We start from the raw sequence: 24,852 nt of genomic DNA on the forward strand, positions 1-24,852 counted from the left end.
TACAATCCATTTGCGACGCTCGCAAGGGCCGTGGGGTACTCCGTCCGGGTCGATCAGTTCTTCAGGGGGTTGTCACGGCAGCAGTGACCCGGTCCTTGGCGCGCAATAAAATGATGAGGGAAATAGGGGTTTATAGGGGATTAGTTCATGACACCACCCGTGGTGTTCGTCAATGGATGGCCGACGCTGCTTAAGGGGACCGCTGGTGATGCAACTGGGATGGTTCTGCTCCTCACAGGTGGAGCAGGGCCCCAGGGCTACCAGTACTGTTATAACTGTTATAAGGGATCGTGGACGTTGCAGGGTGCAGGACTGAGGGTGCTAGAAATGACTGGAGGACACAAGGGCTGTAGTTTTCTTTTCCTTTACTCGATGGCTGAATGTGCAGTCCGGGGCACGGGTAACAGTTTGTAATGGAGATCTGGGCAGCCTGGAAGCAATTTAGGCTCCACCTAGCCAGGTGGGTTCGGAGGTCTTCCTACTGCGCTGGCCTGTTAGGTCCTTGCTGCTTTAAGCTCTGCTCAAGTTCCTCTCACTGTCTGACAGTTAGAATGAAACATTACTAGCATGGCAGGCCACTTGAGCCTATTACAGGTGTCGCTCCTTTGTGGCGGCTCCAGGCTATGGAATGCTGCTGTGCTGCTGGGTGTTAGGTGGGCCAGGAGACCTGCAGTCTCCTGCCCATCGGATTTAACCGCTGGGACTTCAGTACCCCTGACGCTCCCACAGGGCAGTGGGATACTCGGTACCGGGTACGGTCGCAAAAGGGGATGTCACGGTGGCTGCGATCCAGTCCGTGGCCCTGGGCATCAACATTAAAGGAGGTTAAATGTTCAGAGTTTGTGGTGACGCCACCTGTGGAGTTCAGTCAATAGGGGGGCCGATGCTGCATTAAAGGGGTGCCCTGGGGGATGTTGTGGCAGCCCAGATGTTACACTTCCCACAGGTGAAGCGGGGTCCCCAGGGGTCCTATGGTGTGTGGCGTAGATGGTATAGCCGGTGAATAAATGAGAGGAGACAAGTTGTAAGTCTTTACTTGGTTTACTTGTGGGTGACAGGCCACAGTCCAGGGTACCATGCATGGATGATGGTGGTCCAGCCGGCTCAGAGGCAATTGAGAGTTCTCCTGTACCAGTAGCGGTCCATGAGCCTTTCCAACTAGCGCCTTCCAAGGTGAGGTTCCTGCTGCCTGAAGCTTCCGACAGGGTCCTCCAGTTTCCACCTGTCCTGGGACAGGTACCTGCACGACGGGCAGGTGCTGCTGCGTCTCAGGAGTGGTGCAGGCAGGTAACGTGTAGTGTCGTGCCATCCTGTTCTGCTCCGTGTCCTAGAGTCCCATGAGAGCCTCGGGCTCCCGGTTGCCGGATACTGCGCTTCAGCACTGAGGGTGTCCTGCCACAGTTCCCCTCTGAGCTCTGTTCCTCTCCTGTGCTCCTTCCCTTCTGGCTACTCCACATTCAACCACTCCAGGTTATCTGTCCTTCCAGAGGCTGCAGCTCCCTCGTGGCTACCAGGCCTCTCTGTCTGCACTCAGTTCCAGACTTCCTTCTCCTTCAGTGTCTCTGAACAACTAACTAGCTGAGGCTCCTCCTCTAGGTCAGTATACCTAAAGCATAGGGAAGCTCCCCTTAATACGGGTATTGAGCTCCCCCTGCTGGCCTGGATTCAGAATGTGTTGCATGTGTGTGCCTTACCTGGTGAAGAGAACTCCTTTGCCTCTGAGCATGACATCACCTTCCCCGAAGGAAAAGTAACATCACTACAGCAACCGGTAACCTGGGTGCTGCACCCGCGCAACTACGGACTCCGGTGTCTAGTTTCTAACGCTCAGCTCTGGGGTGAGTTTGGTTACAGCTCCACTCCCCAGGTTCTCCTTGACTTCTCTCCTCTCACTCTCTCTCTCAGACTCAGGCTAACTAACTCCACCTCCAGGCCAGAACTTATAGGGATTTTTTTTTATATAAACTTGGCACACACGAAGTGGATGCGGTGAAGAATTTCATGAAATGCAGTACATACAATGACAGTTGACATTTCGGTCACAGCGACCTTCATCAGAGGCACTTTGTTCCAACATACGATACAGTACATTACTCTAGTGCTCTGATGAAGGTCGCTGTGACCGAAACGTCAGCTGTTACTGTATGTAATGTGGAGCGCCCCCAAACGCAGGGCCGCGGGTTACTCGCTACCGGTCCTCTCTGTCTCAGTTCTGGGGTTGTCACGGTGGCTGGACCCGGTCCGTGACCCTGCTAAGGGGCGTCCAATAAAAGGGATGATGAAAGTCAGCTAAGGTTTCGTGACCCCACCTGTCAGGGTGACCGACGCTGCTAGGGGTCCACTGGGGTGAAGTGATGGCAGCTAGATGGTATACCTTCCCAGCTGAGCATTCGGGATAGCCCTCACAACTTCTTTTCTCGTTCTTTCTAGTTCTTTCTCGTTCTTTCTATTCTCCATCCCTCAAGTTCGTTATGGCTAGGACGCACCCGTTTGACGGGTAGGCTCGGAGCTTTTCAGGGACCCTAGAGATGCCCCTCTCCACGGTTGGCCCCTATGTCTGCTTAGGTGATGTAAGGTAGACAGCCAACCTATAATTAACTGTCCTGCGGTATTTGAAGTAAGGCATAGAGTCAGTTACTTCCTCGGTGTTCCGGTCACCGGCTACGCGCCTCAGTAGGATGTTGCCGTTCTCGGGGCACGACTCCTACTGGCTCTCCTTTGTGCTTGATCTCGTTTCTCACTGTCCACAATATCCTTTGCTTCGTGTCCTTTCTAAGGATACCGCCGCAAGGTAGTGCAGGCGCGGTTCCGTTTCGTTCTGTTCTTGTCGCTAAGTCTCTGCCAGGTTCCCACGCCTGATAGGGACTCCCCTGAAGTCTCCCCCGCAACACCCCCTGCCATGGGATGTTGCCTGGGCAAAACCCAGTCAGCTTCTGTCCTAACTTCCTATCCATCCCCTAGTTTTACCAGTGTGAGGAGTGGCCTAGTAAATAAAACCTTTTGCTCCCCCTAGTGGCCGGAGTGTGAAGTGTAATGTGTGCTTGTGATACCTGGTCAGGTGAACTCCTTTAGTGCCATCAGACGTACCATCACTCCCCTTAGTGGCAGAGCGACACTACTGCAACGACCAGGTCTCTGGGGCGCTGCATAATGCATTTCATTAAATTCTTCACCGCATCCACTTAGTGTGTGCCAAGTTTATATAAAAAAAACTTGATACGGATTGGGCCCCTACTTGTGCACCACACATAGTTGTGCCAACGGTTTTCACCATTTTTTAACTTATAGGGAAGCTCCCCTGAAACCTGGTGTTAGAGCTCCCCCTTCTGGTCTGGGGTGAGGAAAAGTGTTGGATGCTAGTGTTAGGGTACGTTCACATTTGCGCTGTTGGGTGCAGCGTCGTCGACGCATACCGACGCATGCGTCAGGCACCCCTATCTTTAACATGGGGGGCGCATGGACATGCGCCGGTATGCGTTGTATTGCGTTTTATGACGCATTCGTCATATTGATGCACAGACAGGGCGCAGAGGACGCTACTTGTAGCGTTTTCCCTGCGCTGAAATTCCTGCTCTGTACGATCTTATGACAACGCATGCGTCGCAAAACGCTGCGTTGTGTACATGCGTTGTTGGTTGTGTCGCCGACGCTGCGCCCAACAACGCAAATGTGAACGTTACCTTACTTGGTAAGGGGACCCCTCCTTGCTTCCAGGCATGACATTTCCCTCTGTGAGGGAGGCAATGCCACTGTGGCAACTGGACTCCTGGGGTGCCACACATTCATGCTTGTAAAATTTCCAAGCATCTCCTATCCATTTAACAGTAAACACAGGCAGCATTCAGATATCACACGGACGGCGTCTGCTGTTCATTTTCTCACAGATCCATTGATATGAATGGGTGCGTTTGATCTGTGATGAACACATCTCGGTCCACAAAAAACCCACAAACATGTAAACAGCCCCATAGACTGTAATGGGAACGTGTTCTATCCGTGAAAAATGGACTTCCGATGAAGCCTAAGTTTCAGGACTGCAACACCCGTATACAGCACTTTTCTTTTTTTTTTAGAAAAATCAAAAACTCCATCAAGCACCAAGAAACCTTTGCCAAACACCTCCTTAAAGAGAACCTGTCAGCAGGATTTAGCCCTACAAACTAAAGGCATGGCCATAACGGTACTGTGACGCTGATTAATATGACACCTGCTGACAGATTCTCTTTAACCCATTAGTGACCGCCAATACGCCTTTTAACTGACCTGAGATATAAGAGACTTATATCCCCATACAGGTGACAATCCAGTAGCTGTCGGCTGTCCACTATAGCTGACAACTTGCTGCATTAGCCATGATCAGTGTTTGCACCGTCCAAATCTATTTAACCCCTTAGATGCTGCTGTCAATAGTGACTACATCATTATAAACGGTTAACAGACTGTGGGGGCTTCCTCTTTATCCCAATTGGTGGTCTCAGATCATAATTGTGTGGTCCTGATGTTTGCCATGGCAATTCATGACCAAATAGCGGCCTTAGAGTCTGTCGGCTGTAGTAATCTGTTCAGAAGTTAGTGACATTTAGGTGATAAAAATACACATTTTCATTTTTCTCATGCCACTTTGCATTAATTCCTGAAAATCACCCGAAGGGTTAACAAACGACCTGACTGCAGTTTTCAATATATCAGGGGGTGCTGTTTTTAAAATGGTATCACTTGTGGGAGTTTCCCTATATATGGGACCCCCAAATTCACTTCAAACATGGATAGGTCCCTAAAAAAATACATTTTGTAAATTTCCTTGAAAAAAATTTAAATTGTTGCTACATTTTTAATCCTCCTAAAATGCTAACAAAATAAAATAACATTTTACAAATGGTGCTGTTGTAAAGCCAACATGTGGGAAATGTTATTTATTAATGTTTTGCTGTGGTATGACTATCGGGATTAAAGGGATAATCATTCAAAGTTTGCAAATTGCTAATTTTTTAACATTTTTTTCAAATTTCTGATATTTTTTATAAATAAACATAAAGCATATCAACCTAAATTTACCATTATCATAAAGTATAATGTGTCACGAAAAAACAATCTCAAAATCACTGGGATTTGTTGAAGCGTTCCAGAGTTATTACCACATAAAGTGACACTGGTCAGATTTCAAAAATTTGGCTCTGTCACTAAGGGGTTAAAGGGGTAGTATCATATCGGCCATTTATGCTATATCCCAAGGATATGCCATATATGCCTGCTACATGCAGGTCCCGCCTATCTTGAGGACGAGTACCTGTTGTGTACAGTTCTTATTTATAAGCACCTCTCTCCATTCACTTCAGAGTTCTGAAAATTGCCGAGTGAGCATTCCTGAAGTGAGACCCATTTGATGGAATATTCTTAATGGGGTTTTTCGGTTTCAGAAATTCCCTAGCCACAGACTGCATTTTGTTTAAAAAAACAAATAATCAGTATTTTACTACCCTCATCGAAACCAGTGCTGAGCATCTGCTGCTGCTCCCATTGTTTGATATTGGATGCAGCCCTGACGTTATTTTGGCAGCACTGCAGCTAATTAATGAGCTCAGCTACTTTTGCCATGTTGACGGCATAAACAGCTTAGAGCTGCTGAGCTCATTGATTGGCTGTAGCGCTGTCGACATACAGTTTGCAGGGCTATGTGGGGGGACAGTATACTGTGAGGAGGGTTGTGTTGGGCAAATCATATTGTGTGGAGGGTTGTGTGGAGACCATCATACTGTGGATGGTTATGGGGGCCGCTATACTGTATGAAGGGCCATCATACTGTGTGGGGGCCAACATACTGTGTGGAGGGCTGTGTTGAAAGCAAGTAGGTAAACTGACTGAACAGAGAACTAGTCTGAACTGGTGCACAACCAGTGTAGAAAGCCATCATATTGTGTGGAGGGCTGTGTGGGGACCATCATATTGTGTGAAGGGCTGCGTGGGGACCATCATATTGTGTGAAGTGCTGCGTGGAGGCCATCATATTGTGTGGAGGGCTGTGTGGGGACCATCATATTGTGTGGAGGGCTGCGTGGAGGACATCATATTGTGTGGAGGGCTGTGTGGGGGCCATCATATTGTGTGGAGGGCTGTGTGGGGACCATCATATTGTGTGAAGGGCAGCGTGGGGGCCATCATATTGTGTGGAGGGCTGTGTGGGGGCCATCACTGTGTAGAGGGCTGTGTGGGGGCCATCATACTGTGTGGAAGGCTGTGTGGGGGCCATCATATTGTGTGGAGGGCTGTGTGGGGGCCATCATATTGTGTGGAGGGCTGTGTGGGGGCCATCATATTGTGTGGAGGGCTGTGTGGGTGCCATCATATTGTGAGGAGGGCTGTGTGGGGGCCATCTTATTGTGTGGAGGGCTGTGTGGGGGCCATTATATTGTGTGGAGGGCTGTGTGGGGGCCATCATATTGTGTGGAGGGCTGTGTGGGGGCCATCATATTGTGTGGAGGGCTGTGTGGGGGCCATCATATTGTGTGGAGGGCTGTGTGGGTGCCATCATATTGTGAGGAGGGCTGTGTGGGGGCCATCTTATTGTGTGGAGGGCTGTGTGGGGGCCATTATATTGTGTGGAGGGCTGTGTGGGGGCCATCATATTGTGTGGAGGGCTGTGTGGGGCCCATCATATTGTGTGGAGGGCTGTGTGGGGGGCATCATATTGTGTGGAGGGCTGTGTGGGGGCCATCATACTGTGTGGAGGGCTCTGTGGGGGCCATCATACTGTGCTGTGGTCACAATGGGGGGTATTATACTTTGCAGGGGCTACTGTAGTGACATCATACTTTGCGTGTGGAGGGTACTGCAGAGGAATTCACTGTGGTGGTATCTTATTGTGTTTAGGGAGCACTTTTGTTTGCATCATACTTTTTGGGGGCCATGAGAGGGGTATCTTAATGCGTGGGATCACTAAGGGGCTTCAATAATGGCAAAATTATTTTGTAAGGTCTGCAAAGTTGTGACATATGCTCTTCTGTGACCCCATCGGATATTATTTTGTTTTAGGGTTGGGGGGCCAATTAGGACTTCTGCTATGGGTCCCTATGATTTCTATGTACGCCCTTGCATAAAATGTTATATCATATACATATCATGATTGATTCCATTTATTGTGCCTCAGTATTGCTCCTAGGGGGGTAGTAACCCAGGTCTTGCTGAATGGTATTATCTGCCTTTCTTGCTATTGGGAAAGCAGGATGAGTCCCAGCTTTTCCAGAATCAGATTTGATGTAGGATCACTCAGCCAGCGGAGGCTCTGAGGACACCAGCTCATATAGTACTATAGGGAATCGCTGCCATTCGTGCCAAGTGCTAATTATGCAGAAGAAATAATAAGAGGTAACAGGAGGAGGTCCAGGCTGTCACATTACCCTGTGTACGTGATGGAAAATAGGAGCGGCCAGGGCTGGTTAGTGAGCTAATCCTGACACAGCAACTGTTCTTATCTCAGCCCCATATATAAACTGGAGCTCCAAAAGCCCTGATCCATTTCCCTGAGAGCAACAGGACCCAGGATAGGACCACCTGCCACAGAACACTTGTAGCCCTTTTGCACCAACCAGAAGAGGACCACCAGCTCCTCTGCACTGGGGAACAGCAGCACTAGCCCTTCTGTACCACCTGCACCACAGAGGACATCAATACTTTTTTGTGCTCTTCTACACCAAGTCCACAACTTTAGCGCCCCCCACTGCGCAAGAAGCAAAGCATCTTTCCAAGTGCTCCACCATCCTGCACCAGGTGCTTTCTTGAACTGCAACCTCTGGCTCTACAGCGTTTCATTGCCATCTTCCTTCTAGACTCTGCTGCATTAAATTTGTACGGAACCCTCTGCGTAAGACTACTCACCCTGGCTAATACAACGCCAGTTGCCTGCTACCATATGCTCTCTGCCCAAAGGGAGAGCAAAAAGAGTAGGTCTCTGAGCCACATTATTAGCTGACAGTGGCTCTATACCTGACCCCACTGCAAGACCTCTGAATTCCAAGAACCCACTGTAAGGACCACCAGTGCCCACAATGGGTCGCTACACCGGGAAGACCTGCAGACTCATCTTCATGTTGGTCATCACAGTCATCTTTTTTGTGGCAGAGTTAGTTTCGGGCTACTTGGGCAACTCCATCGCGCTAATCTCTGACTCCTTTAACATGTTGTCAGATTTGATCTCTCTGTGTGTTGGCATCACAGCCTCCCGTATATCTAGACGACAGAGCAGGGGACCCCAAGCTACCTACGGGTACACTCGAGCAGAAGTGGTGGGGGCACTGTGCAATGCCGTCTTCCTCACCGCTCTTTGCTTTACCATCTTGGTGGACTCTATACTAAGACTGGCCAAACCTGAAAAAATTGATGATCCTGAGTTGGTGCTGATCGTTGGCACACTTGGGTTGGGAGTAAACATCGTGGGTCTCTTGGTTTTCCAAGACTATAGATCATGCATGCGCTGCTTATTTGGGCCTAAAGACCAACAGGGACCAGAGTTGCCCACAGAAACCTCCAATGATTGCATCAACGTCACCCCTTACCAAAGTGGAAGGAGCCAAGGATCTGAGAGCCCGGACAACAATTTAGCAGGTGCCTTTCGATTATTTTACAAGGGAATTTGGGATATAACTATAAGCGTTGGGTACATTATGATATTTCAATCTTTTTCCTGATCTTTCCTAAAAAATGTAAAGTAGATATTGCTTTTCCATTATCTTAAAATTTATTAAAGAGGGTCCCTCTCTTAAGGTATTAGGTAAGCTCACTTTTGGCTGTTGTAGGACCTTCTGAAGTCCTCTTTTTTGGACGGCCATTTTGTAATTAGTGCAATAATTAAAAATCTTACAGTGTATTGAATCTTTGTACTTTTACATGTTAGCATCCTGGGTCACCAAGGGTTAATGGCTTCACAAATTCCAAGTTGTCCTTATCTCACATAAACTACAAAGTGCAGTCATGGGCTCCCTGATAGCACTCTCTGCAGATAAGAACGCCCATTTTGTAAAATGCAAAAAAATGTAGACACTTCGGAAAATTGTAACAATTTTTTTGAATAGGCAACAACAGATACAGATGACTCGAAGCAAATTAGTGACTCGATTCTTGCTCCTTCCAGGAGTAAAGGGCAAATATTACACAACAGGCACCATTACTGTTCCCTCTGACAGTGGCGGTAATGCTGACAGTCAGCAATCCATTTTTGTGGTTGCCTCAATGCATCACTGTCTAGCCTGCGCCTTAAGATATTTTCCAGTCCTTGTAAGCAAAAAATATTTTAGGCAGTTTCATATATGGTTGGCCCATGTATATTATTTAGTTTTGAAAAAAGACCTAAGTTTGTAAATGTCTATGAATTTAAAGGGGAAGTTTATTGCTTAAAGGAGAAGTTCACTAACAATTATGATATGAAATGCTGGGCATCTGCTTTCCGATCAAAACACAACTGTGAACATACTTGCCATTCCAAAATCTCTTTTGGAGACCAAATTGTTATAATTACTAAGGACCTTTTTTATTAACAGTTCAGAATCTCAATCTTGCAGGTCTTGGTTAAAGGCAACTTCCCCTTTAAATGCTAATAATGAACATATTTAGTACTGTTCTTAGGCTCATATATTTACAGGCAATTAATAAATGCAATGTAGTCCAGCAGGTTTCCAGCTGAAATGTCACCTGTGACCTTAAAAATAATCAGTTCAGAGGAGGTCAGGGTGTAGATAATATTTTAGAGGATGTTATTTATCTGTAGACATTAATATGGACAACAAATAGGAGGAGCAGAGCAGATATATATGTAGTTTAGTTGGGAAAAGTTTGGTTCATTTATTTAGCTCCTAATTCATAATGTCCTTAGAAGTCCAGTGGGCATGTCCTACTTAGTTTTTCACATAGATCACTGAATAGTACGGCCCACTGGACTTCTAAGGTTACAATGAGTAGGGATTTAAATGAATAAACTAAGTTATACAGAATAATTTCTCGTAAACCAACATACACATCTGCTCAGTTCCTCCTGATCTAGAACATTTCAAACATAGATCAGACACCATGTACAATGTGGGTTTCCTTTAATAACTGGGTCAATTTGTGAATTTATGTTTGATGGCATGGAGGGTCTTCTGTGTAAACAAAATTGCTTTGTCATTTCCATAAAATAGAAATCCAGGTCAAGTGATCATTGCCAAAAATTTACAATAGAGTTTCGGGGCATTAGGTAAAAAATGTGAAAATCCGATTCCATGAAAAGTCACCATCTGGTCCAAGCGTAATGCTCGGTTCTTCTCTGAAGCCCTCATGATCATTAGGCGTTACATCATCTTTTCGTTTTGGTAGAGTTCACCGGTTAGGTCGTAGATGAAGAATATCCTGAAGGTTCTTGTGATGCGTCTCACACGACCTCCGTCCGATAATTCTGGGGAATGTATTATGTTGTCAATGGTGAAACTGATTTTTTTTTAAAAACCTGGTGTTTCTTCTGTTTGTAGAATTTATACACAACACAGCGTTTCTTCTTTGGCCATAGGTAACAATATAGATGACCAAGAATCTGACCTAGAAGAAGTAAAGGGCAAGAATGAAAAGGACGCGGCCGCCCTCAACATTAGAGGTAATGTAAATGTGGCTTTGTAGGCAGCAGTCCCCAGTAGGACAATAAGGTCAAATGGTCCTATGGGTCAAATGCTCCTACACCACAATGGCATTGTCCAAAAATGCTGGTAACATAAGCACAGGCTCTGTTTACATTTATATTTTTGGCTACATTGGAGCTATACATCTGGAGTCTACCTGAATTTATTCCGCTTGTATATGTCCATTGGCTCCCATAGGCCCAACAAATGTCAAAAGAGTGACCTTAACACTATCTAGTTTTTTCAGCTACTCTCCACCTCATCTTGCTTTTATAATCAGATTTTTCTAAAGATAAGATTCAGCAGAGCCCCGATCATACTTTCGATATCCTTTCTAGATTTACAGCTAGCCATATTAAAAATAAAAAGGTTGATATTTTATTACTAAGCACTAGTATCTTCTAAGTGTACTGCTTTAATGGTGTCTTAAAGATGTACAGTTTGACCCTATTGTCCCATTAGCCATACTAGCCAACCACAATAATTGTGGAGCTTTCATTTGTATAACCATAGACCCTAGAACAGGCTACATCCACCCCCAACGTGCCTCAGAATGCTGGAGATCAGCATCATGGCTAAGAAAACACCGGAGGAGCGTTTCATTCCAGAAATTCTGGTAGGCTTCCATGGAGATTGGCCAACTCTTCGAGGAGTCTGAGAGGCACCATTTTTTATCTGGAGCCTCCTGGAAGTTTTGTAAGAGTTGGAAAGTCCTATAGCATAAAAGATGGTAATCTGTTATATCAGTTGTTTTGACTTATGGCTCTACCTGCACCCTCTGTATAATACAATATCCTGCTCAGGGCCTTGGATTTCTCCGCAGCAGCCCTGACTCCGTTCTTCTATCAAGCTTACATAATTACAGGCGCTTAATAAATGTGGTAGAGCAGGTTTCCAGCTGAAATGTCACCAGTGAGGTGTCACATACTGGAAGAATGTGTTCCCAGGACCTCTGTAGATGCAGTTTCCATGGGACGTTACTGATGACCATATGTCACTGTGGCTTGGTCATCGTACCAAAGGATGGAGAACTGGTAGCAGTGACCAAACACAACTTTCATGTGTAAGGGTAGGTGCACACTGAGTCATTTTGTTGAGCTTGTGGAGCAGAAACTGCCTAAGTGCTCACGACATCTTTTAGATGGTGCAAAGATGCTAAGTCTAAGTTTTCCCACGTGAAGCCGGTGTCTTTTTTTCCTGAATCGTTTCCGCTGAGGGTTTTACTGTCATTTTCGCATTGGCTCCGCCGTTGGTGTCTTTAGAGAGCGGGTGGCGCCCAAAGAATGAACTTGTTACTTCTTTTAACTACTCCAGGGTTCCCGAATCTTGAAGTGGTTAAAAGAAGTAACTAAATACTAAATGTGCACAGCCATGTCATTTTGGTAATGCTGTGCATTTTGTTCATTTTTTGCTGCAATTTTTCTGGCGGATTCCAGGCGGAATATGCCTCAAGATGATGATGTGTGTATATAGCCAGATTTTGTTCCAAAACCTCCTCAAAAACTCTGTGTGCATATACCCTGTTTGGTTTTTGTGGTGGGGACTGAATCGTTGGCCACCTCCAGCAAGTCATTTAATGTTAATCTTAACCCAACAATGGCACCATGGCAATCTATATATATAAAGCTGAGTGTATGTGTGTATGTATCAAGCCACGCCCACTCCATGTAGCCCCGCCAAATCCACATAGCCACACTCCCTCCACACGCAAAGCCCTGCCCACATGGCCCGTGTTGTTAGCGCACACGGGTGGAGACACATTCACCTCAAACGCCACCCTGCAAAACTCACTGGCTGCAATGTCCCAGCCACTGCGAGCTACAATCAGGGCCGCCGCCTTCAGAGTATCAGTGCGCGGCAGGCACAGGCCACATGTAGCTCCGTCATGACTAAAATGGAGTTGTTTCTGTGAGGCATGATTTCAAGGGAAAAGGAGGAGCCTCATGATTTACACCGCTGTGCTCATTAAAGGAAGTTGCTGTGTATGTGTGAGGGGAAAATGAGAGGAGTCAGAGGAAAATGAGAGAAGTGAAAGGAAAATGAGAGGAGTGAGGGGAAAACGAGAGGAGTGAGGGGAAAACGAGAGGAGTGAGGGGAAAACGAGAGGAGTGAGGGGAAAACGAGAGGAGTGAGGGGAAAACGAGAGGAGTGAGGGGAAAACGAGAGGAGTGAGGGGAAAACGAAGAGAAGTGAGTGGAAAATGACAGATGTGAGGGGAAAATGAAAGAAGTTTGTGTTGCAAATCTGTAGTGTTGAATATATGATGTGAAATGTTTTTATGTGCAATATAATCATTATAATTTGTTATAACTAACCACAGCTAGTTACTATGCCCCGCCAATGCCGGGCTCTTCAGCTAGTATATACGGTAATTTTAATTTACATGGATTTTCCTGTCTCTGCAGGCGTTCTGCTTCATGTAATGGGTGACGCACTGGGGTCTGTGGTTGTTGTGGTGGCAGCCGTCATATTTTATGTACGACCACTGTCCGCTGAAGCGACATGCAACTGGCAGTGCTACATCGATCCCAGTCTGACAGTAGTGATGGTAGCCATCATTTTATTTTCTGCCTTCCCACTCATTAAAGAGACCGCCACCATCCTGCTTCAGATGGTCCCCAAAGGCATCAACGTCGGAGAAATTGGTAAGAATAATACATTCCTTCATTCCCTTCATGCTGTACTATTGAAAGAATTTAGGATTTTACAAACCAGCCAAGGATTGCTACTTTGTTCAAGCACATCCATGATCTACTAATTGAGTCTGGTATGTCGCTAGCCAGATCATTCGTATGAATTGCCTGATGAATGGTTGAGTGGGCACGTGGGGACCAATCCTTACCTAAAACGCTATAAAGTTTAATCAAATAATTTTGGGTCTACTTTCTGTGATACATTTATTACTTTTTTCTAATATCTATAATATAACGCTAGGAGCATCACTCTGTCCGAAGACTTTATAGACTGTGCAAGTGTGACATGCCTACGTAGTCTGGACCCCACAGAGTTAAGCATTTGGGGATCAGGATTGTGGCCCAGGAGATCGCGGTATGCGTAAGCACTGAGTGCATACTGCGATCTCTGACGGAGAAGCAGGGACGTGCCAGGTGGGTGAGTATGACGGGGGAGGGTGAGCCATGCGATATTCACCTGTTCCTGTTCCACCTCTGGGCAGTGTCTTCCGGTCAGAGGGTGCGATAACGTGTTTAGTGCGCGCCTTCTGACTGAACAGTCACTGCAGAGTCCCGGAAGAAACAGTGGCGCACGGCGGTGGAACGGGGACAGGTGAATATCGCAAGTGCTGGGGGCATGAGCCAGTGGCGACTCTGGCACCTGACCCCCATAGCGCGCTGGTGTCCCCTCTTGCTCAGGCCATCGGCACCCAGAGATGAGTGTCATTTTTTTTTTTATCGCAGCGGCATATTATGCTATGGAGCATCTTATGGGGCCATCAACCTTTATGGAGAAGCATATGGGGCATACTATGCTATGGAGCATCTTATGGGGTCATCAACCTTTATGGAGCAGCATGTGGGGCATATTATGCTATGGAGCATCTTATGGGGTCATCAACCTTTATGGAGCAGCATAATGGGACATATTATTCTATGGAGCATCTTATAGGGCCATCATTAACCTTTGTGCAGCATTATATGGGGCGTATTTTAATATGGAGCATCTTACGGGGCCGTTATCAACCTTTGTGCAGCATTATATGGGGCATATTTTTCCATGGAGCATCTTATGGGACCCATCATGAACTTTATGGAGCATTATATGGGGCTCCTGATTCAATATGGATATTCAAAAATATTTAACCTACTGATGTCTCAATTAATTTTACTTTTATTGGTATCTATTTTTATTTTTGAAATTTACCAGTAGCTGCTGCATTTCCCACCCTAGGCTTATACTCGAATCAATATGCTTTTGGAGCGCCCCCAGACACAAGGCCGCGGGTTACTCGGTACCGGTCCTCTCTGTCTCAGTACTGGGGTTGTCATGGTGGCTGGACCCGGTCCGTGACCCTGCTAAGGAGCGTCCAATGAAAGATGATGAATAAAGTCGGCTAAGGTTTCGTGATGCCACCTGTGATATTCGGTCAGGGTGACCGACGCTGCTCGGGGTCCACTGGGGTGATGTGACGGCAGCTAGATGGTATACCTTCCCACAGGTGAAGTATGTCCCCAGGGCTTCCCAGTAGTGTAGGTGGCGATGGTGTGAGGCGCAGTCAATAACGAGGACACAGGGTTGCAGTCTCTTTACCTTTTACTGAAGGCTTCAGGATCCTCACTCCAGAGCACTGTCAACAGGGCTGTCTGAGACCGGCCAGTCCGAAGGCACATCCAGAGTTCCCTTTGCAGGTGGAAATCGTTGCCTACCACTAGCGCCTGTGTGTTGTAGTTCTTCCCTGCTGAGCATTCGGGATAGTCCTCACAACTTCTGTTCTCGTTCTTTCTCGTTCTCTCTCTCCGTCCCCCAAGTTTATCTGGATAGGACGCACCCGTTTGACGGGAAGGCTTGGAGCTATTCTGGGACCCTAGAGACGCCCCTCTCCACGCTTGCCCCCTATGTCTGCTTAGGTGATGTATGGTAGACAGCCAACCTATAATTAACTGTCCTGCGGTATTTGAAGTAAGGCATAAAGTCAGTTACTTCCTCGGTGTTCCGGTCACCGGCTACGTGCCTCAGTAGGATGTTGCCGTTCTCGGGGCATGACTCCTACTGGCTCTCCTTTGTGCTTGATCTCGTTTCTCACTGTCCACAATATCCTTCGCTTCGTGTCCTTTCTTTAGATGCCGCCGCAAGGTAGTGCAGGCGCGGCTCTGTAAAGATCTGTCCTTGTCGCTAGGTCACTGCCAGGTTCCCACGCCTGACAGGGACCCCTCTGAAGTCTTCCCCGCATCACCCCCTGCCACGGGATGTTGCCTGGGCAAAACCCAGTCAGCTTCTACCCTTACTTCCTATCCAACCCCCAGTTCTACCAAAGTGTGAGGAGTGGCCTAATAAATAGAACCTTTTGCTCCCCCTAGTGGCCGGAGTGTGAAGTGTAATGTGTGCTTGTGATACCTGGTCAGGTGAACTCCTTTTGTGCCATCAGACGTACCATCAGTCCCCTTAGTGGCAGAGCGACACCACTGCAACGACCAGATCTCTGGGGCGCTGCACTTTCCCAGTTTTTTGTGTCAAAATTAGAGGGGTTGGCTTATACTCGGGTCGGCTTATACTCGAGTATATACGGTACCTATCTGGTATTGCAGTGGGGTCTCTTCGGGCTGGAGGCCGGGACATGAAACCTACGTCAGAAATGGCACATGCGTATAGCGCACTTCAGGTGCCATTTTGTAAGTTACGCATCCAGGAATGAGGATTGTGGCCCAGGCGGGTTGTGGCGCCGGAATTGGCGCCTGCGCAGTCCATGCTTTCCCGCGCCATTTTTATACTGGATCTATATACGTATAAAATACATCAGCGGAGCAATCCAGTCACTTTCTACTGAATATATATAGAAAATACGTCACAGCAGCAAGCCAGTGACTTTTTACTGCAAATGACAGAATGGGGGCGCAGGATGGGAGCAGCACATGACAGAATGGGAGTCCAGGATGGGAGCAGCACATGACAGAATGGGGGTCCAGGATGGGAGCAGCACATGACAGAATGGGGGTCCAGGATGGGAGCAGCACATGACAGAATGGGGGTCCAGGATGGGAGCAGCACATGACAGAATGGGGGTCCAGGATGGGAGCAGCACATACCAGGATGGAGACCATGTACCAATATAAATGCTCGCCACCCGGGCAGAGAATGGGTTCAATAGCTAGTAAATATATATATATATATATATATATATATATATATATATATATATATACAGTATATGTATGTTTTTTATTTTTGCTGTGTTTTTCACAATTTTTTCAACATATTGTACCACTTAAATACATTTTAAATTGTTTTCTTTATTTTTGCTGTCGGTATTTATATGGAGGACACACAGTTTACGATCATGTGGAGTGGAACGAACAGTTGTGGATTGGGCCATGAATGCTCTTTCATTTATCAACTGACATTAATTTTTCTTTTTTTTTCTTTAAAGAAGCACTCCTATCAAAGTTTTTATCCTCTTTTTATACTGCAATCATCATATTATATAGTACCGTGTACCTACAATTGCTCATTTTGCCCTTCTACCCAGTTAATTCTCTTTTCCATTAGATCTATGATATCGCATGATAATTAACAGTCAGACAGTCATTAACAAGTCTAGATTGATGCCAAGTCCCTGTTAGCCCAGCTCTACCTCCTATTCAATTTTTGTACCCAGCTGCTCCCTCCTCCCCCCTACTAGGCGACTTTGCAATGATGTAGAATTATAGTTCTGATGATGACTCATGCATGGAAAATTGACCTCTTGCTTCTACATAGAGCTTAGAAGCATTCACCTAGTCTGTTTTTAATCACGAGATGTCATGGACTTGAATGGAAAAAAAAACAGAAAAATTAACTGAGTTGAAAGGCAAAATGAGCAATTATAAGGACACAACACTGTTTAATATGATGATTGCAATATATTAGGAGGATAAAAAAATTTGATGGGAGGGCTTCTTTAAGCGCTTTTGGTCTGGTGGCATCAGGTCATACAAGATCTTTGAGAAGGGCATTGCATTTTTTATTATTTTATTGCTATATCCTGAGATATCCTGCAGAGCTGATCTGTTATGACCTGGTGATCCCTGGGACTGGAGAACTTCCTTTGTCACCGCTGCTTACTAAAATGTGGACATGGTGTTCATGTCTGTAGAGACATTGAGAAACTACCCCATGGTCATAGCTGCCATCATTTCTGGGATTGGGTAAGCCCTGCATCCAACCCCACCGGGCCACCCCAGAACATGCCCGATCCTGGTTGTCTCTTTCTATTCTACTTATCACTCAATCAGTATTGCATTTATTATTATTTACAAACAGATAATAGACAGTAACACACAAAAAAACAAAGACAAGTTGATTCATATAAAATGAGATTAAAACTGGATCTTTTGGCATCAGATCAAAAATATAAGACATCTAATGTCAGTTATACAAGCTGTTCCATGTAAGATCACAAAGGCCCATAGAGCACTGCCAGCTGCGGGTAAACATAGGTTAGGCACGAACAAACAGATGGCGAAAGAAGAATATCATTCCGGAAAATAGATCTAATCTCCAAGGACATAATCAGCTCATGAGACACAAGGGTCCGACAAGAAGACTTTACTGTTTGCATAGAAATAAGTAACAACAATTAATAATTGTAAAATAATAAAGATAATAATAATAATAATAATAATTGTTAAATAATAAAGATTATTATTATTACTATAATTCATCAGGATATCATGATCTAATATGGGTGAGTTTTCCATCACAGTAAAAGGAATTAAAAAAAAAAAAAAAAAAAAAAGAAACATCACAATACTCGGCTTTGGTTAGTTCAGTGATCCTGAGCACCATTTAAAGAGGAAAACTTTCAAAAATCTGCTTTTGACCTCACTTTCAATGACGATTGTGTATCTGGGAACTCTTATTTCGTGGGATGACCAAGATACACATTTATCCATTATGTATAACAAAGCCTTACGATTAATTTTATTGTCCTCAGATATAATTTATAGGAAAGGAAGCTGGGATTTTATTTCCTATTTTTTTTTTTTAAATGTCCATTAAAAGTATAACAAATAGGCTCATACAGAAGTTTCTCATCACAATTGGAAGTAAAAAAAATAAAGTTTTAGGTAGTTCAGGGATCCTGAGCATAATTTAAGGGGGAACACCTCCAAAATCTGAAATCAATAAATGTTGCTTTTCAATGATAAGAACTCTTGTTTAGTGTGTTGACCCAGTACATATTTAGGTATAAAATAACTTTATGATAGATTTAATTGTCCTAAAATAATTTACAGGGATTTGTGTTTTATATCCTATTTTTTATTATTATTTTTTTTGTTAACATTTAACAGTTAACAAATAGCAAATTATTATCTTGCCTATACGTTTTTTTTAAATTTTAATTTATTTAAAAAAATATTAATTTCACATTCTGCAGGTGAAAAAATTTCCGTGGTACCAGGAGTAAAAAGTATTCATGAAATTCACGTTTGGGAGTTAGCCAGCGGGAAGAACATCGCAACGCTTCACGTGAAGTTTCAGAGCCTTGAAAGCTACACCTTGGCCAATCGCGTCATTCGTAAAATCTTCCACACAGAAGGCGTCCATGCCGTCACGCTTCAGGCTGAGTTCACGGAAGACAAAGACTTCTCCTTGGCATGCAATGCTCCATGCATATCCAAGAAATGCGATGCAAGCCTTTGCTGCAGCCAGGAGCTGGCACCATTTGGCGAAATGACTGGCAAAGCACTGAAGAAGGGCAAGGCATCTCAAGTGTGGTATAAGAGCAATGACTTAATTACCGATGTTGAGAATCCAACTGATCCCTCATTTGAAGAGACTCCGGAAGTCAAGGTGATTGCCAATGGCATAAGTTCAGAAAATGAGGCTCTGAACAACAAGGCCACCCGTTTTTAGACTATTGGCATGGACTGGAGGCCAATATGAACCCCTGAGGACCAAAGTGACTTTTCAGATCTATAGTGCATGCTTTGATGTGGGCTGTGCTGGGTATCTCGGTCTACTTTTCCGTTTTAACAGATAGGCATCAGGGCCGACAGCATGAATGTCTTTGGATCGTAGAGTCTACTGAATGTACTAATATTGGTAACACACAAATATATGTTTTAGTACAGCAACACAATGTCTCTTTGGGTAAATGATGGAGGATAAGCCCTAAAGTGGGCAAATTGTAAGAGCCACATTGTCATCAAATCTAGTCTCTAACAAGTTTTTAGGGGCGGATTTTATAAATTTCCCAAAAGGGGGTTAAAAAAACCCTATATTCATATACCGTATAACTTACTATAGTGGGGTTCTGCATTGCAAGACCCTAATTTATAAGCCACATTAGGAGCATCCGTACAGACCGATTCTTGTGCTGGAGGTCCTAGCATGTCATTTCTTCATTTGACCTGTGGAGGAGCTGCAGGAAATTGACCACTTGCTATATAAGCTTATAATTGAGGGACTGTCCTCACGAAAGAAAGGTTTGTCCATAGCTGATAACATCTTTAAAGAGCACATCCAATAACCATCGATAATAGTATCTATAGAAAAGTAAGCTTTCCTAAAGTGGATGGTAAAGCGGTTTTATGAAATATGCTTCTTTAAAGATGTTTATTTTAATTCTAAATATTACTCCCATCATGCCTCATGGTAGAGAACAGATAATAAACAGGAAAACAGAAAGTAAAGGAACACAACGGTCTGTATCAGTGCTGCCCCCTTATGGACAAGAATATAACTGCTATAGTACTGCCCCCTATGGACAAGAATATAACTGCTATAGTACTGCCCCCTATGGACAAGAATATAGGTATTACAATACGATTTCCTTTGAACAAAAATATAAATATAAGAAAATAAATATATAATCTAATACTCCCCCCTATAAATGAAAATATGGGTTTGGCTATAGGAAAATGTTCACATTTTATTGAAATTGACTTTTTAAATGGACCTGAAAGATGAAGTAAAGGTTTTATCTGATTTTTTTTTTTTCATTCATTTTCACTTAAATTTGTCAGGGCTGCTATATAGCACAATTTTTTACTTTTACAATCACTTTTGGGGTGTATACTCTGTTGCTGTGTGTATTAGCGATTGACATTCCTTATATTATGTATCTACACTATATATTTTTCATTTATTATTGTTTCGAATAAATAACTAACGTTGAAAATTATAGATTACACTTTTAAGAAATGTTTATAAATATCTTAATATTGAATTGTTAGTCAATTGAGACGATCCCCTGTCTACTGCTGCAAACCGCATCTCTTGGTTTGGAGGACCATCGTGAATTACGTGGACAGCCTATAGTGTAACCGTCACTTTAAATATTTTTTGATTACAGTTGCGTTTCATAACATTCTATGGAGAGGGGAGGGGCAGATACAGACATTCTGCTGCAAGTTCTCCTGCCGCAAGTTCTCCTGCCGCATTTTACACTTTAAATAGTAGCTGTGTAATGCTTCATTTATCCTGTGGTGGCGCTGCAGAGAAATGAAACTCTTGCTGTAAGGTTTCTCTACCGATTATTTCTGATCACTGAGGTTACCACCAATAGGTATCTGGTGATCTACTGTACCTATCATGTGACCTATCCAATAAAAGGGATTGTCCAAAATGTCTAACCCCTTTAAATCTTCAGAAATTGACACTGGATTATATTGTATATATTTACACCACTATCATAAATGGTCTACAATCTGTATTTACTTGTGTTTTATATTATCACTGTATTTGTCTTCAGACAGAGAGTTATTAATATTTCCATCAGATTTATGTAAAATGTAATAAATTAACCGTTTCCCCCCAAGTAAACCTAAAATGTATAAAACATAATATTAAAACCCAGATTCATTTTATTATTGTTTAAAGGGTTTCTCCACCATACCAGGAAGGTGTGCCCTGACTTCCATAAATATCTGAAATAAGTACTAAGCTATAGATTACAGACCTTATCTCTCTGATAATAAAACTGTTTTTGTTGCCCATAGCAACCAAATCAAAGCTCGGAATTTCAAATGTAAACTGTGTTAGAACTTTGAATTCTGAGTTCTAATTGGTTGCTATGGGCAACAAACAGTTTTACTGTTAAACACTTTTGATGAAGTAAGCCACATATTTTTTTTGGGGGGTCTACTATAGTTAAAGGGGATGTATGATCTTGGAAAATCAGAAACGGTGCCATTCATGTCCAAGACTTGTGTCTGATATTTCAGCTCCGCCTTCTGCAAATCATGGACCACCCCTTTAAGTCCAGCAATAAGCATAACGCAGTGACTGCTCCTTTATTAGAAGACCCCCTAATGCATGGAGCCACACCATATCCATAAATATCTGAAATAAGTACTAAGCTATAGATTACAGACCTTATCTCTCTGATAATAAAACTGTTTTTGTTGCCCATAGCAACCAAATCAAAGCTCAGAATTCAAAATGTAAACTGTGTTAGAACTTTGAATTCTGAGTTCTAATCGGATGCTATGGACAACAAACAGTTTTACTGTTAAACAGTTTTGATGAAGTAAGCCACATTTTTTTTTTTGGGGGGGTCTACTATAGTTAAAGGGGATGTATGATCTTGGAAAATCAGAAACGGTGCCATTCATGTCAAAGACTTGTGTCTGATATTTCAGCTCAGCCTTCTGTAAATCATGGACCACCCCTTTAAGTCCAGCAATAAGCATAACGCAGTCGCTTCTTGTGACTGCAGACTTGTGAATCTTCATAATGCGTGCTGTCAGCATTCTCCAGGGGCTTATGGGACTGCAAGTATGTGATATGCATACACCTGGATACATTCCGACTAGACGTGCGCGGCCTCACTCATTTCAAGTGTGTTGAATGAGGCCGCATGCATCTAGTTGGAATGTGACCGGAAGTATGCAAATCGCCCCATCTTGCCGCAGTTACTGGAGAATCCAAAAACATGGACAACCCCTTTAAGGTCTACACTAATATACTAGCCCGCGATAATAAAAATGAAATAGACAAAAATTAAACAGTTTGACCAAATTGTTGGAAACCATCAACCAGATGCTGACCAGGAGGCGCAGTATCGGAAGTCACATGCCCACCGATCTGATATCGATGGCCAAACCTAATGATAAGCACTTCATTTCACCTACCCTGAGACCTTTTGGATCTTGATTTTTTTTTTTATTACAATGTCCCCATATTAATAAAACAAGAGCAAACAACAAAACTGGAATAAAATAAGACCGTAATACGATCTGAGAATACAACCTACTTGTTGATGGTTTCCACCTAGCAAAATATTCATAATATTTTTTTTTTTTAAAGTTATGCGAATCCAGTAAAACAAAAAAAAATACTGATTATATTACATGAAAGAAAAAATATTTTATAAAGGCAAAAGACCCCCCCCCCCAAAAAAAAATAAAAAAAGTAATAATAATAAAAAAAATACTATACCTGTTATAATGTAATTTCTGTTGTACATGTGTGACACTGTGTTCTTTATTTTGTGTGTTCTGGTTCTGGCTGTGTACTTTTTGGACATTTATATGAAAAAAGTGAACAAATGAAATAAAATGTTTATTTTTATAACTTTGTGTTTCTGTATCTTCTTGTTTAATGTAGGATTTTCTTTTCTAAAGGGGGCACTCTGAACAAAAGTTTTAGGGCTCATAGTCACTTGCGTGAAATACGGCCGAGCCTCTCATGTTAAAACCCGGCTCTGGCGCCGGCACTCCAGAGCGGAGCGTGGGTCTGCATAGCAATACATGGAGCTGCACGCTCCGCTCCCAAGTGCCGGCGGCAGAGCCGGGTGTTACCATGCGAGTCTCGGGCGTATTTCACGCAAGTGCGTATGAGCCCTAAGCCTGTGTTCTGCCCAGTGACTATATTCACACAACCTGCTGATCTCTGTTTGCCTTTTTCGCTGAGACCGTCATTTTGGTCTTTTGACCATGGGGGACTGTACTATTAAGAGGTTTATATACAGTACCTTCGAGAACATTTTTTTTTTATTTATATGCATGTATTTTAGCTAAAAATTATTTTTTGTATTTGCACTTCATTAAAAGTGTTGCAATGTTTAACTTCTATAACCTTTGTCTATTGCTGGCTGCAGAATGAGTTAAGGCTACGTTCACATTTGCGTTGTTGGGCGTTGCGTCGGCGATGCGTCGCTGACGCAACGCACAACGCATGCAAAACCCATTGTTTTGTGACGCATGCGTCCTATTTTGGCATGATTTTTGGCGCAAAAAAAAAGCAACATGCTGCGTCCTCTGCGCCCTGACGCTTGCGCCAAAAAAGACGCATGCGTCACAAAAAGCAAGACAACGCATGTCCATGCGCCCCCATGTTAAATATAGGGGAGCATGACGCATGCGTCGCTATGCGTCGCCGAACCTGCGCCCGACGCAACGCAAATGTGAACGTAGCCTAACTGAGAATCAGTCAGTACGCTCATTTTGACGTGAGAAACTTTCTAACTCTTATCTGTTTTTTTTCTGAGCTCCTCTCAGCTCACTCATGGCCACAGACCACGTCAATATTGAATAAGCCAGGAAACAAAGAACCCGTAAAAGCCAAACTGCGCACAATTGTTAATGAAACCAAATTGCAAAAATGAAATTTAGCCCCAAATACATGCATTTAAGTAAAAAAAACAAAAACAATTGTGTGTCCAAAGGTTGATGATTTTTTGAAACCTGCTTCAACAGCACAGCAAAGGGAGGGGAATCGAAGTTCAAAATGACCACTGCCTCCTATCCCACTGCAGCAACCATCATGGATGCAGGATGAATGGAGCTCCAGTGTCCATGTAAAGCTCAGCAGGTGGAAACCAGCACCAAGGAGGGTGACTACACATGGCAGATGTACAGTCACTTCTCAGATCCAGGGTGCAGGCTCACTTTAATGTCCTCCAATGTCATGATGTCTTATGTGATAGGTTAAGTTTTTGAGAAAAGGCATTGCCCTATTTTAGCAAGTTATCATTTATTCACCAGATACCCCCCATCAATTCTGAGAATTGCGCTTTATTTCAGGGGTGCAATGTCTGTGGACGCCCGCTACCACTCTACTCACCTATCCTGTAGGGTTGAGGGCTTCTCTGATATATTGTGCTATGCCTAGTCTGGCCTGCGGGGGCAGTACATGATATAACGAGTCCTTATTTGCTGTTTGTATTAGATACTACACTGTACCTTTAAATCTGCCCAATTACATTCAGATCAAGAAAGTGCGACCATAAGCAATAGGAAAAGTAATTAGTTGTCGTCTCTCTCCTGTACGCACAAAGAGCTGGTGGCAATGCAGAGAGAAGAAACTGATCAGCGACCATAAATACCCGACCAGATCTGCACAGACTTGAATCTTACGTTCTATAAAATCACATTGTAAGTTTCCATTAAAAATCGATTTTTCTCACTGACCCTATCTCTCTAATGAGATCTTATACCAGTGCAAAGAGAAACAATAGCCAAGTCATGAAGTCATTAACTTGTTATAATGAGGGTAGAGGGCAATAATCCATCAAAACAACCGTACGATCAATGGAAGAATGGAAAGTTCTAATCAT

General features: G+C 43.9%; 1 protein-coding gene across 2 annotated transcripts in view; it reads left to right on the forward strand.

Annotated features, from left to right (window-relative positions):
* SLC30A10 (solute carrier family 30 member 10) overlaps positions 1-22,868 on the forward strand; it is a 46,944-nt gene extending 24,076 nt beyond the window's left edge. Inside the window, exons 1-4 of one of the 2 annotated variants that reach the window (XM_069768479.1) lie at positions 7,481-8,598; positions 10,532-10,615; positions 13,043-13,282; positions 18,727-22,868. In XM_069768479.1, coding sequence (XP_069624580.1) covers positions 8,043-8,598; positions 10,532-10,615; positions 13,043-13,282; positions 18,727-19,205 — 1,359 coding nt within the window. In that variant the 5' untranslated portion in view covers positions 7,481-8,042 and the 3' untranslated portion in view covers positions 19,206-22,868. Of the gene's footprint in view, positions 1-7,480; positions 8,599-10,531; positions 10,616-13,042; positions 13,283-18,726 lie in introns of those variants that run through there. The other variant, XM_069768480.1, reaches the window with a different exon arrangement.
* The last annotated feature ends 1,984 nt before the right edge of the window (positions 22,869-24,852 follow it).

This window comes from Ranitomeya imitator, chromosome 5 (assembly GCF_032444005.1).
Source record: "Ranitomeya imitator isolate aRanImi1 chromosome 5, aRanImi1.pri, whole genome shotgun sequence".
Classification (NCBI taxonomy): Eukaryota; Metazoa; Chordata; class Amphibia; order Anura; family Dendrobatidae; genus Ranitomeya; species Ranitomeya imitator.